The sequence below is a fragment of the Acinonyx jubatus genome, chromosome B4 (genome assembly GCF_027475565.1).
Source record: "Acinonyx jubatus isolate Ajub_Pintada_27869175 chromosome B4, VMU_Ajub_asm_v1.0, whole genome shotgun sequence".
NCBI lineage: Eukaryota > Metazoa > Chordata > Mammalia > Carnivora > Felidae > Acinonyx > Acinonyx jubatus.
The window spans coordinates 114,812,170-114,826,625 of record NC_069387.1 but is presented as its reverse complement, the minus strand read 5'-3'; the positions used below and the strand labels follow the sequence as shown (position 1 = coordinate 114,826,625).

General features: G+C 38.0%; 1 protein-coding gene across 1 annotated transcript in view; it reads left to right on the top strand.

The window, feature by feature from the left end:
• The window catches only part of CCDC38 (coiled-coil domain containing 38), a 56,402-nt gene that overhangs the window by 37,234 nt on the left and 4,712 nt on the right, over positions 1-14,456 (top strand). The window contains exons 11-14 of the mRNA XM_015070487.3: positions 4,456-4,525; positions 5,605-5,756; positions 7,033-7,168; positions 11,830-12,035. Coding sequence (XP_014925973.1) covers positions 4,456-4,525; positions 5,605-5,756; positions 7,033-7,168; positions 11,830-12,035 — 564 coding nt within the window. The remainder of the gene's footprint in view (positions 1-4,455; positions 4,526-5,604; positions 5,757-7,032; positions 7,169-11,829; positions 12,036-14,456) is intronic.

Sequence of the window (14,456 nt, the reverse complement as noted above, 5' to 3'; positions counted from 1 at the left end):
TGACCCATTCATTCTTTAGTAGGATGTTCTTTAACCTCCATGGTTTTGGAGGTTTTCCAGATTTTTCCTGTGGTTGATTTCAAGTTTCATAGCATTGTGATCTGAAAGTATGCATGGTATGATCTCAATTCTTTTATACTTATGAAGGGCTGTTTTGTGACCCAGTATGTGATCTATCTTGGAGAATGTTCCATGTGCACTTGAGAAGAAAGTATATTCCATTGCTTTGGGATGCAGAGTTCCAAATATATCTGTCAAGTCCATCTGATCCAATGTATCATTCAGGGCCCTTGTTTCATTATTGATTCTCTGTCTAGATGATCTGTCCATTGTTGTAAGTGGAGATTTAAAGTCTCCTGCAATTACCACATTCTTATCAATAAGGTTGTTTATGTTCGTGATTAATTGTTTTATATATTTGGGGGCTCCTGTATTCAGTGCATAGACATTTATAATTGTTAGCTCTTCATGATGGATAGACCCTGTAACTATTATATAATGCCCTTCCTCATCTCTTGTTACAGCCTTTAATTTAAAGTCTAGTTTGTCTGATATAAGTATGGCTACTCCAGCTTTCTTTTGACTTCCAGTAGCATGATAGATAGTTCTCCGTCCCCTCACGTTCACTCTGAAGGTGTCTTCAGCTCTAAAATGTGTCTCTTGTAGACAGCAAATAGATGGGTCTTGTTTTTTTTTATCCATTCTGATACCCTATGTCTTTTGGTTAGAGCATTTACTCCATTTACATTCAGTGTTATTATTGAAATATATGGGTTTAGAGTCATTGTGATATCTGTAGGTTTCATGCTTGTAATGGTGTCTCTGGTACTTTGTGGTCCTTGCAACATTTCACTCACAGAGTCCCCCTTAGGGTCTCTTGTAGGGCTGGTTTAGTGGTGATGAATTCCTTCAGTTTTTGTTTGTTTGGGAAAACCTTTGTCTCTCCTTCTATTCTGAATGACAGACTTGCTGGGTAAAGGATTCTTGGCTGGATATTTTTTCCATTCATCACATTGAAGATTTCCTGCCATTCCTTTCTGGCCTGCCAAGTTTCAGTAGATAGGTCTGCTACTACCCTTATGTGTCTACCTTTGTATGTTAAGTCCCGTTTATCCCTAGCTGCTTTCAGAATTCTCTCTTTATCCCTGCATTTTGCCAGTTTCACTATGATATGTCATGCAAAAGATTGATTCAAGTTATGTCTGAAGGGAGTTCTCTGTGCCTCTTGGATTTCAATACCTGTTTCCTTCCCCAGATTGGGGAAGTTCTCAGCTATGATTTGGCCAAGTACACTTTCATCCCCTTTCTCTCTCTTCTTCTTCTTCTGGAATTCCTATGATACAGATATTGTTCCATTTGATTGTATCACTTAGTTCTCTAATTCTCCCCTCGTACTCCTGGATTTTTTTTTTATCTCTCTTTATCTCACCTTCTTCTTTTTCCATAATTTTATCTTCTTATTCACCTATTCTCCCCTCTGCCTCTTCAATCTGTACTGCAGCTGCCTCCATTTTATTTTGCACCTCATTGATAGAATTTTTTAATTCATCATGACTATTTTTTAGTTCTTGATCACTGTAGCAACAGATTCTCTGCTCTCCTCTATGCTTTTTTCAAGCCCAGGTATTAATTTTATGACTATTATTCTAAATTCTTGTTCTGTTATATTGCTTAAATCGTTTTATTCAATTCATTAGCTACTTCCTGGAATTTCTTTTGAGGAGAATTCTTCCCTTTCGTCATTTTAGCTAGTTTTTTTGTCCCTTATGTGTTTTAAAAGCTTGTTGTGTGCTCTGCACCTCTGAATACTGCTATATTAAAGGAGGGTCATACACTGTCCAGGGCCTGGCCTTTCAGGAGGTGTTTTTTTTGGAGATTGTTACTTGCTCTCTGTTGTTGTGACTTTAGTTATTTTATTACCCTACTTGTAGTGATATTTTGGACCCTCCACCAGGTGTGCTTTGATTTGTTCCTTGGAGTTGCCCTGTAAAGGAAAACAGAAAGACAAACTGGAGACATAACACGCAAACACATAAATAACACAAACAAATAAACAAAAACAAAAAACTAAAGACTAAAAACAAAAAACCCAAAAACACTGACTACAAGTAAAGAAGAGGGTGGAGGTGGTGCTGATGGAAGAGCACGTACAAAGAGAGAAATGACTGGGGTGGGGAGGGGGAAGAAAACATAAACATTGATTAGGCAGAGACTAAAAGTCTTAATCCAGAGAGGGAGAAAGGAAAATAAAGAAGGAGGCGGGGAAAATGACACGAAGATAAAGTTACCCAGACAGAGAAACTATATGGCTTGATTATTTCAGAGAGAGAAAGGAGTGTAAAAAAGGAGATGTAGAACATGTATCAAGACAATGGATTAAATATGTCTATTTAGACAGAACAATAACTAGAGTATCCAGCCTAGAGGAGGGAAGAGATAAGGAGGAGAAATGGGAGAGGGGGAAGAATATATCTATATATCCAGAGTTGACCTAGAGTTAATCCAGGCAATGCTGCATCGCTTATAGGTAGTAGCTGTCTGCAGGGTGTGTGTCACTCCAGTGGATAGGCAGTTACCCAGTGCAAGGGGCCTGGTTTGGCGTAGTCCGAACCCATCTCTATTATGGGCCCCGGGAGTGATCCCTGAGGCCCAGCCTTGGCCGGGGGGGGGGGGGGGGGGGGGTTGCGGAATGGTGATTCCCCCAGTCTCTTCTCCACAGAGCTGGACCTGGTGGACTCCATTGGAGTCAAACTCACTGTGCTGCAAGCACAGATGAGGTGGTCCTTCTTGCTTGGCCAACTCCCCTGACCCTGCGCTTGGCTAGCATTCAAAGTCCTGCTCCATGCACTCTGGCACTGGGGAAGCGCCACTCAGTGTGACAATATGTGGTCCCAGCTGGCTTTGTGCCGCTGCACTTCAGGGAGGACTGCCTTCTCTTACCGAGAACTGAGTTGCTGCCCTCACTTCAACTGAGTCGCCACCCTTACTTCGAACCCCTGGGGTGGTGGACACAGGCAGGCTTTGTCTTTTCCTACAGCACTACAGGGAATCAGCGGCGTTATCCTCCTGCAGACTGCGCCCTCAGCCCAGCCACTGCGCCTGGGAGTGGCAGATGCAGGCAGGTTCAGTGCTATCGCACAGCCTTACAGGGAGGGAACCACTTTTTCTGATTGTGGACTGAGCCCCTGACATACCACCACACCCAGGCCTGGCTCCCCTCCTCCCCAGATGTGTGAACAGGGAGCCAGCTCCAGTCCGAAGAAAGCCCCACAGTTAGAGATCGGATCCCTCTCAGTCTCAGTCCCAGATCTTTCTCCTGTCCAGACATGGTCAGACACTTCCCCTAGCCACTCTTTCTCTTCCCTTTGTCTCTCTGTAGAAAGGGGTCCCTCCCCTCTGTGCCCACGTGGCCGTTTTTTATCTCCCCCAATTCGCAGTTACCCACCTATCTTTTTTCCAGCTTTCCCATTTTCTTCCTAGTAGATTCAGTCTCTTTTCCTCTCAGACTCTGGTGTTCAAAGTCCTTTGGCTTCTGTACTTCTTTGTTTGAGAGTCGTGGGAAGTATGGATCCCCCTACTTCTCCACCATCTTGGTCCCAGGGGAAGCCTAAAGTATTTTTTGTAAAAGTTTTAATTACATAGATCACACCAATAGCCAGCTTTCTCTCCCTAAGCCCATGCTTTTTAATTTTCCAATCATTTTCAATTTATCCTTCTTAAAGGACTTTTCCAGAGCCACTTTGCAAACCACATAATTATTCTTTAAGAATGTACCTCAAGGTGCCTGGGTGGCTCAGTAGGTTAAGTGTCCGACTCAGGTCATGATCTCGCAGTCTGTGAGTTGGAGCCCTGCTTTGACAGCTCAGAGCCTGGAACCTGCTTCAGATTCTGTGTCTCCCTCTCTCTCTGCCCCTTCCCCATTCTCTCTCTCTCAAAAATAAATAAATATTAAAAGAAAAAAAGAATGTACCTCATCTCCCATCCCACCAACCAACATTTCCTCAGCCTGATCAGAAAATATTTTCAAAAAATCAGCTCTTCAGAAGACAAATATTGTATTACTCTAGGAATGAGCTTTATTTTGAGCATTGGAGCACATGTTTAGTTTGTCAAGACTGCATTAGAAGTGACAAAACACATGCAGCAATGTACATTGTCATGTGTTTCTTTATAAAATTTTTTTGTAGATGCACCTCAAATAATTGGTACCATATGGTTTGGCCCTTCCTTGTGGTCTCACTTGTTTGCATATGTCAGCCTTGTCTGGGACTAAATCGGATTTTCTTTTGCATACCTGTGAAATCCATTGATTCCTGCAAACAGCAGTTTCCTAAAAGGCTAAAAAGGCTATTGAAAAAGAACTATATTATAGTTAGGTTCCAAAGACAACTTAGAAATAAAAGCAAATCTGTTCTGAAAATGGCTCAGAAACCAGGCATTTTCTTTCTTTTACAGTCTCACTGAAAGTATCAGTTCAGAAGATAGTTTGGAATTCTTTTTAGATGATGATATGGACTATGATCTGGTAATCAGATTATCTTTCTTGATTTGAATATTGCATTTGGTTAAAAGTATAAATGCTCATTTTTTTTAAGAATTAAATTTCTTACTCCAAATATTCCACAAATTTCCAGAAGAAATTATGATTTTGATACTGTTTCCCAGTTGCCTATATAGTTCATCTTTGTCATCATTTTATGAAAAATAAATGTTTATAAGAAGGTAATAATTTAGGATATATACATATATATATATATATATATATATATATATATATATATATTATCTACAATCATCCTGTAAAAATGCCACTTTTTGATTGCTTATCATTTTATTGGAGTTTGAGATATACTGGGTATCTGTACTGTAAGATAAATCAACCTTCAACAAAACAGCTCTTTAATGTTATAAGGCTAACTTTGAGCTAACTCCATCCTAAAAGTTTTGTATTTTGTCTCTTTGTAACAGAGCCTAATGTCCTCTGGGTTCATCCATGTGGTAGCATGTGCCAAGATTTCCTTCTTTTTTAAGGCTGAATAATATCCCATTGCATGGATATACCACATTTGCTTTATCCATTCATCCATCAATGGACTTTTAGGTTGCTTCCACCTCTTGGCTATAGTAAATATGATGAACATGGTGTGCAAATACCCAAGTCATCTTTTTAAAAACTAAATTTACTTAAAGTAATACGTATTTATTAAGTTTTGGGAAAATATAAAATAAAACGGGGGGAGAAAATGACCTGCACTTGGCCTCCTTTTCCTTTTTTCTATTCCTTCTCTCCTGCCTTTCCCTAGACCCATCTTTCCCTTTTTCCTGCCTTTGTCTCCTCTTCTGCTCCATCCCTCCTTTCTCTTTTCCTCACCTTCCTTTTTCCCTTCTCTAATACCTTTCATCTCCCCTAATACCCCAAATGTCCTCTTTTTGAAGGCCACCTCTCAAATGGAAATAGGCCTCTTTGCCATTCTCTGCCCATGCCTCTCTTATAATCAGAATGGTATTCTCCCCACCACCATCACCACTGTATTTTTCTAGATGAGTCATATGTGCATAAGTAGCATATTTTTAAGTAAATCATATTCATTACTGGTTGATTAGGAGCCAGAACTTTATTTCAAAGAACCAGAAGAGTTACTTCAAGTCCTCACAGAGCTGGAAGAGCAGAATCTAACTTTGGTACAATATTCCCAAGACATAGATGAAAGTCTTGAAGATATAAATAAAAGAGAAAAACTTATACAGGATAAAATGTAAGTTATTAAAAACAAGCAGATTTATTCTATTAATCAATTCTGTCTCTAACCAGAGACAGAATCCAACTTATTCCTGTGTGAGCCTTCCTCACGGTCTCTCTGGATTTAGTGTGGGATTTTTTATTAATAATAATTTACATTGCAGGGTGTAAAATGTAGAAGTTATAATTACATAGAGTAGACTTGTTTTAGTTTAATTTTAGTCCCTACATCCTTTCACTTGTCAAAATATTTTCTTAGCTAGCAATAATAAAAGGCAGTTTGGAAGATTAAAAAGAATTATAGTATCACCTGCCTTAATTTTTATTTTTATACTGAAGCATAGCTGACACACATTACATTGCTTTCAGGTGTACAACATAGTCATTCCACAATTCATTAAGTTTTGCCTGGTGCAGTTTTCACTCTGCCACCTGCCTAATCAAATCAGGCTTTAGATGATAATGCTAATAAATGCATTTTCCTTGGCTGTGACTCTCACAAAGTTATGGGACTTAAATATTATACCATTTTATAACATACATACAGATATATCAGGGCTCTCATAAAAAGGATTTCTGTCAGGGGAAGGGGGCTGGATTTGATACCTCGCAAAATTCCTTCTCTAAAATTTTATATAATTTTGGAAAATAACTTCAAATAGCAGAGAATAAATCTGTTTATCCACCCATTATAAAGATGTGTAAAGCCTTTTCCAGAACAGTTTTCTGGGCCAGTTGATGGAAATCTTTTCAAACAGTGGGTCTGAATTTGGACACTGAATTTTAGAGCAAATTAACTTATTCAAAAGTTAAGCCCCTACAAATCATGATCTCACAGCTACCCTTTACCACTAGTGTATCCTTTTAATCCTGGCCTCCTCTCTCCCAATCCGCATAGCATATGGCACCTGCATGCTAACAATATGAGTTTGGGGAAGGAAGTGGGTGTGATTGGGCAGGAAAAGGGGATCTAGGTCAGAATCTATCTCTAGATCACACCACAACTTGGTTGGGTTCCTGACATGTCAACTCTGCTATTTGGAGGCCTCAGGGGAATCAAAGGAAGAAAATTCTTCCTGATGGAAGTTAAAAGCAGTTATCTGTGCACTCATTTTTCTCATTTTACCTGAAAAGTTGCATGGAGTTTGACATCTTAAAATACAAACTTGTATTTGGCTTACTAGACATAGGATGCCAACATATGATCTGGAAAGTGTGTTGAAGCTCCGGAATGATGGTGTATTTCTAAACCACAAATTACAGACATGGATCTCTTTCTTCTTTTGCAATAGAAATAGCAACATAGCATTTCTTTTGGAGCACAAGGAAATGCTCAAGGCTAACTGTGTGAGAGAAGAGGAAAAAGCTGCAGACCTGGAATTAAGGTCCAGGCTATTTAGTTTTGGAGAATTTAAATCAGATGCTCAGGTAATCATTCTTTGCCAATGGTTATTTTATTTTGGCTCATGTTAATAATAATTCGCATTCCCTGTCCACTAAGCATTGGAATGGGGAGTTAAAGCACACCACAAGTCCTGGGTTGATGACAGAGGTAGAAAACCAGTTTAGAGTTATCTTGTCCATATGTAATAGTCAATTTACATAGTAGATAGAAAGCATTCAAACTGGCATTGGGATTCTCTTAAAATGTGCTCTAATTATTACAAAGTATGATGTTGAAATTGTTCTGCCCATAAATATATTTTAGTCAAGTGTATACACATGAAGTAGTTCATTGTCTATGATCATTTTGTTAGTAATTTGAAGAGCAAATAACTAACACATGAAGCACTGCAACATCAGTCCAGCACTGAGCTTTTAACAGATGTCAGCCTCTCTTGCTGACATAGATCCATTATTGGATCTATTTATGTATGAGTCTCTCCCAGCTGTGTGCAAACCCCTCCAGGGCAGGGACTGTATTCCCCTTCCTAGTTAGATATGTTAAGTGTCCCTGTTACGTAGGTGCTCAATAAATGTTTGTTGAATGAATGATTAGTTTCTAGACCCACAACAAACTTCAGCTAACAATGATTTCCATGTAAAAAATCTCAAATGAAATAAAAATTCAAATCTCATATGTGAAGCTAATACCACATTTATGGTTATGAACTTGATTTTCAAAGAGGTAGATTTGGGGTAACTCAATCAGGTGATTGTCCTCTCTAACCATAAGATGGGCAGGGTTACAAAAGCAAAGGTTGCTTATGGCTTGTTTACACACACACATTTCCTAGGGTGGTATATAGTACCCTGAGTTAGGAGGGGGTGGGGTCATGCACTGCTAAAGCAGGAAGTGTGATGACAGTCACCTTGCAGTTCTTCAATGCTGGCTTTTTTTTTTTTAATCTTGTGTGTGTGTGTGTATGTGTGTGTGTGTGTTAAAACGTACGTAACATAGAATTTATCACTTAACCATTTTAAGTGTACAATTCAGTGACATTAAGTATATTGGCAATACTGTGTAACCATCACTATAGAATTTTTCATCATCCAAAATAGAAACTCTCTACCCATTAGACAATTATTCTTCATACCCCCATCTTATCAGCCTCTAGTTAACTTTTATTCTATAGTCTCTATAAATTTGCCTGTTTTTAGGTACGTCATATAAATGGAATCATACAATAGCTGTCCTTTAGTGTCTGGTTTATTTCACTTAGCATAATGCTTTCAAGGTTCATCCATGCTATAGCATGTGTCAGAACTTAGTTCCTCTTATGTCTGAATAGTATTCTATTGTATTCATATTCCACATTTTGTTTATCCATTCATCCATTGATGAACATTTGGGTTGCTTCCACTCTTCAATTGTTTTAAATAATTCTGAAATTGACTGACATAAAAAAATGTCAGATAAATATCAGTGATATTTCATCCTTCCTTTACCAAACCCCTTTCATCCATGTTTAGGATGGCTGTGAAAAACAGTAACATTTTCAATACTCTTAAATTTTGAGGGAACCAGATCCCTAAACAGAGAAGGTAGGATTGATCTGAAAATTACTTCTTAAAAGATTATCTATAAATTTTGGTCACAAATAAAATTTTGGCATTCGTGTATTGCACACTCTGAGAAAATGGGGCCAGTAATTCATAGTGTCTCCTAGAGATGGGAAGTGCTAGGGTGGAAAAGGGGGAACAGAGCAGGAAAATTGATAGGGAAAAAGTATCCTTAGAATCACTCCCATTCTTTCAGATCTCAAAATGTGCAAAACATAATCCTTTATGAGTAAACATAGTTGTATCTAATTTTGATATTCATAAATCATCATAGTTGCTTTGGAACTGTAACTATAAAATCAAGATTTTATTCTTTTAAAATGTCCACACTCTTATTTAATCCCTAACAACATTTTTTATGGATTCAATATTTACTTTTAAAATAAAATTTTAAATTTAAGTATAAAGTTATATTGAAAAGTGCTCAAATTATAAGCTAATTATAAATTCTCTCTTAAGAAATCTCCTCAAAGTGAACATACCCATGTAACCAACCCCTAGATTAGGGAATAGACTGTCATAAGCACCCCTAAAATCCTCATGCCCCCTTCCAGTCTCTACCATCCCTCAAAGGTGACCACTATCCTGACTTCTCTTACCATCAATTAGCTTCCATGTTTTGAACTTGATATCGATGGAATCAGGTAATATATTTGGCTTACCTGGCTTCTTTCTCTCAAAATTACGTTTGTGAGATTCATCCACGTTGTTTTGTGTAGCAGTTACTTGTTCATTTTCATTGAACATGAAATGGAATGTAAGCTATTGTGCAGTTTGCAGAATGTATTCATCTCTGGTTTTATTCTTCCAAACAGGGAGCTGATCCAGTTCAATTGAGACTTTAGTCAGCACACAGCAGAATGTGGCAGGGCTTAGAATTACAGAATCCTTTGACATCAAGACATCTTCCTGCTCCTCTATCCAATTTTGATGTAATTATTACTCCTAAGCATCGCTCTAGTCAGATCATTTCCCTTCCCCTTTTGGAAGGCATACAAAGTCCTTATCCCAGTTTTGGTCTTCCACAATTCTGGCCAACTCCACCTCCGGGGAGCAGGTGGAACTCCTCCCATCCCTTGCAGACTCTCAGGTAGCCCCTATTCCGGGGGACTCTGGGCTGGGCCTGCCATCTAGTGGCAGCTCCAGGAATTGGACACTTCACTTCTGTCATCAGGAGGCCTGTAGCTTGAGCTTCCCACTTCCTTTGCCTCTCTGCACTGTTGGGCCAGGCCCTCAATCTCTTTCTCATACGTGAGTCTTTATTTTTTAACCTCATTACCCAATCCTATTTCTTATGCTGTTCTTACCTTGTCAGGAAAATCTCTCTCCTTGTCTTTTCCTCTCCTGTTTCAAAGGGGGAACTTAAAAAAAAAAAAAAAAACATTCTGAAAAACAGAAGACATCCTGAAAGTCCATCCACCTCTGAAACTCTAAGTGTTCAAAAGGTCTCTTTCAGAAATTTTCATCAACTACTAGCCATTCTCATATTAAAGTTGCTTTTTCTCAGCATCAGTGTTCAAAATATTAAAAAAAAAATTTTTTTTTAATGTACTCCCCTTGCAGCAAAATTGTTTTTACATACCTAATATACACTTCTCCTTGGTGGATGGGTGTACTTTTATTTTTCCTTTTATAGTTTTTCTATTTCTAAAGTTTTCTAGAAGTGTTAATATAAATAGGAAATTAATGTTATTTAGAAAGGGAGAGAAAAAAGGAGCTTTATGGCAAATAGGCCTTTTGCTTTTTCTTTTACTTTTTCCTTTAATATTACTTTATGCTTCTCCAATTTTCTAAAAGGAGAATCTTTTTAAAATTTTAAACTTTAGTTCCAGTATAGTATAACATAGTTATATTAGTTTCAGGTGTAAAAAGGAACATGTTTGTAATATAAACAGGAAATACAGTAAGTGTTACTTTAGAGAGAAAAAAAGGGGTGATTAATGGTAAATGGGACCATCAGAAAGGTGGTTAAACCAGGAGGTGGGAGGGACAAGCTGTTGGAAGTAAACCGTTAGTAACAGATCTTGACTTGCAATGAAGTGTTGGTAGCTCTGTAAGGAGTCTGATTCCAGGAGGGGTGTCCCATGGCCTGGAGCCACGTCTTGAGTGTTATTTGTCCTTGGCTTTATGATGATTCTCATCTTCTTGAGCAGAAGCAGGCATGGGGGCAGGATGCTACCTGGAGAATGATTTACTTTGCCCAGCAGTTTATTGAGGTCCTCTTTAACTGCGAATGACGGGTACACGGTGGAGAAAGAATGAGAATTTTATGGTCTTGAAACACATTACCTACAAGCTTGAGCATCTCTACCAACAGTTAAAACAGCGCAGTGGCCAGGCACAGGGATCAGCAAGGTTTGGCCTAAGCCTCTGCTTGGATCAGAATACTGCAATGGCTTCCAATGGAATGAATGAAAATTAAATTCAGTAGGCTTTGCAGGCCAACCTGGGAATCTGTTTGCTGGTAACTTTTTTTTTTCCCTCAGAGAGAATGCACTCATTTATTCAGCAAACATTTATTAAGTGCATAGTTATATGCAAAGTGCTGCTTTAGATATACGTGTAAATGTACAAAATAACTCCAGGTGTTTACAGTCTAGAAGGGAAGATAAGGCATGTATACAGATAGCTTGCATACAGGATGATTACAGTTTCATTAAGAGTAATAAGTGCAAAAAAAGGAAGCTCACGTGCTGCGTTGCAAGGAAATGCATTGGAGTGGCCGAAAAAGGATTTAAAATGTACACACATGGTGCCTCTACTTGAATGCTTAAGGAATCAGATATACGAAAACACTCAAGCAAAAAGGTATTGTCATATTAAAATTGCTTTTTATACCTAGACTGAAATATTTTTATAGTAATCCAAGGTGTTACTATAGTAATAATGTGACTATAAATTATGATATAATCACTGTTACATCGTCTCACTGTTCTATTAGTTTTTCTTTTAAAAAGAAATGTTTAGTAGCATATAAGAGCTACTATATTTCATTGCAATGTAGTAAAATGGAATTCTACATTTATTGAATGAACAAGGAAATAGTGATGAGATCTTATGTTTTCTGCTCTCCTTTTCAATCTCAGGAAAAACTGATAGAATCTCTTAGTAAAAAAATTAATCAAGTATACAAGGTCTGCATTGGAGATGCTGATGTTGGCAGTCTCAACCCAGTTCAAAAGCTGGTAAAAGTAGAGTCTCGCCTGGTGGAATTGAGTGATCTCATTGAATCCATTCCCAAAGAAAATGTGGAGACAATTGAGAGGATAAAACAGAAAGAACGGCGGCAAAAGTATAGTCAAAGTCTTATGATATGAGGGTCGCGAATGACTTAATGAGTTGAGAAACTTTTTGCTGGGATTCCACAAACACTGAACAAGCCCCTATGACATGGCAAGGATCACGATAGAAATGCAGTAGACCCAATGAGTATGAGTAGAGTATGTCCTTCTCATACAGCTATTATTTAATGTGGGAGACACGGTCATCAAATATTCTTATGAAATAATGTGTCACTAGCAATGGTAATGAGCACTGGTTCACCTGGGCAACTGATCCAGTTTGGGATGGGTGAAGGGTCATTTTACCCTGAAAATATGGATTTTCAGAATGAATATTCACTACTTATACAAAAATTTTTGAACAGCTATCTTATGGAAGGGGAATTGCACTCGTCATGGAGGGCCCAAAGCATAGAATTAGAGCCTTTCACTGGAAGGAGACTACATATGAAGGAATTGTTTGAAAGAGCCATGCAATGAGGGCATAACTCTTCCTCAGTGCAAACTGCCAACACTTCACACACACAGCATTTACATATTAACTCATTAGGGTCCTCAAGACAACTACATGAGGATTATCATCCCTCAAACAGCACCCCCTCCCACCCTCACAGCCTTGCCTACCTGGGGGCCTTTCCAGGAGAATGCACTGATTTACAAATTTCCATACCGAGTTAAATAAGGATCTTAATTTTTTAAGTTTATTTTGAGAGAAAGTGCAAGCAGGGGAGGGGCAGAGAGAGAGGACAGAGTGAGAATTCCAAGCAGGCTCTGCAATGCCAGTACAGAGCCCAATTCTAGGCTCCAACTCTCAAACCATGAGATCATGACCTGAGTCAAAGTTGGACGCTCAACTAACTGAGCTACATAGGGTGCCCCAAGGATTTTATGTACATACTACCTTTCAGGCAATGATTATAAATATATGATCCCTAGTATAATGTGGCACATACAGAATGCTGATAGGTGGAAAAACATTCATGCTAAAGCAAAAAAACGCATGTTAAGAGGCAGACGAGCACTACAGTTGACCTGCAGGTTCTGCCATTTACAACTTTTGTGACCTTAGGTATTAGGTAGACCACAAAACCTCTCTTAAGTCTGTTTTGTTTTCTTTAAAATGGCAGTTAATAATAGTATTTCATAGGGTTGCTGTGAGGATTAAATTAAATAATCTATGTAAAAGTACTAAAGCATGCTTGACACAGAAGTATTCAAATATTTAGCATTAATGTTAGGTATTTTGTTATTGCTTACTGGGGGATATTGTTTCCTCCATATAAAAATGAAGTCCAGAGTATATATAAAGGTGATCTTGGTGGGATTTTATTGAATATAAAGCAAAATTTTTTTAAATTGTAAATAAAAGATTACTCCTTCCATAAGGTGACCTATGACTAGGGTACCTGGTGGCTCAGTCAGTTGAGGGTCCAACTCTTGATTTTGGTCCAGGTCATGATCCCAGGGTTGTGGGATGGAGCCCTGCTTTGGGCTCTGTGCCAAGTGTGGAGTCTGCTTGGAATTCTCTTTCTCTCTCCCTCTGCCCCTCTGCCCAGCTTGTGTACTGTCTCTCAAATGAAAATGGAAAAAATAAAAATAAATAAAATGAAAATGAAAATGAAAATGGGGGGAAGACCTCTATGAGTGATTACACTAACAGCACTTGCCTCTTTTCTACAATAGGAAATAATTTTCATTGGATTGTAATTACAACTTATTTTCAATAGTGATACATGAATCTAATTCTAATTGCTTGTCATTCTTATCAAAACGAATTTTATTTTTCCCATGAGTTAAAGACGCATAAACCTAATTTTGCATAAAAAATGTTCAGTAAATGTTACACTTACAATTATAGGAGTCCATAAAATAGCTATCACTTATTGAGGGCCTATTCTGCATTAGGCATTGGCCCAATATGCAGAGGTCATTTTATGTAATTTTATCCTTACAAGAACTCTAAAGAGAACAAGACAAATAGCATTTCTTGGTCTTAATTTCAGGATACCATTCAAAAAGATTAACTGGAAAAGTACACTTTTGTGGTAATCACTGAACTATATAATATACACTGTGATTCATGCATTTTTCTACACATTATACTTTAGTAAACAGACTAAAGGAGGCTGGGTGTTAATTCAAGTGGCCTTGTCCACATTAACTGTAAAGTGATAAAACAGAAGTGGAGTAACAAGAAGGCTTTGTTGAGGTGGTTGTTTTAGACCAAGATCTAGGTAGATAGATTTACTCCTTCCAAAATGGTGACAAGCATTTTCTCCCACTTTAACACGAATGGGATCTGTTGTTGACATTTCCCCTGAATATTCAAAAGCCATAGTATGAGTGAAGGTAAAGTATTATTTAACTTTAAGGGAAATCATAAAATATTTAGGTAGTTCATTACCAAATACTATAGGTCTTTTTTCTACTTT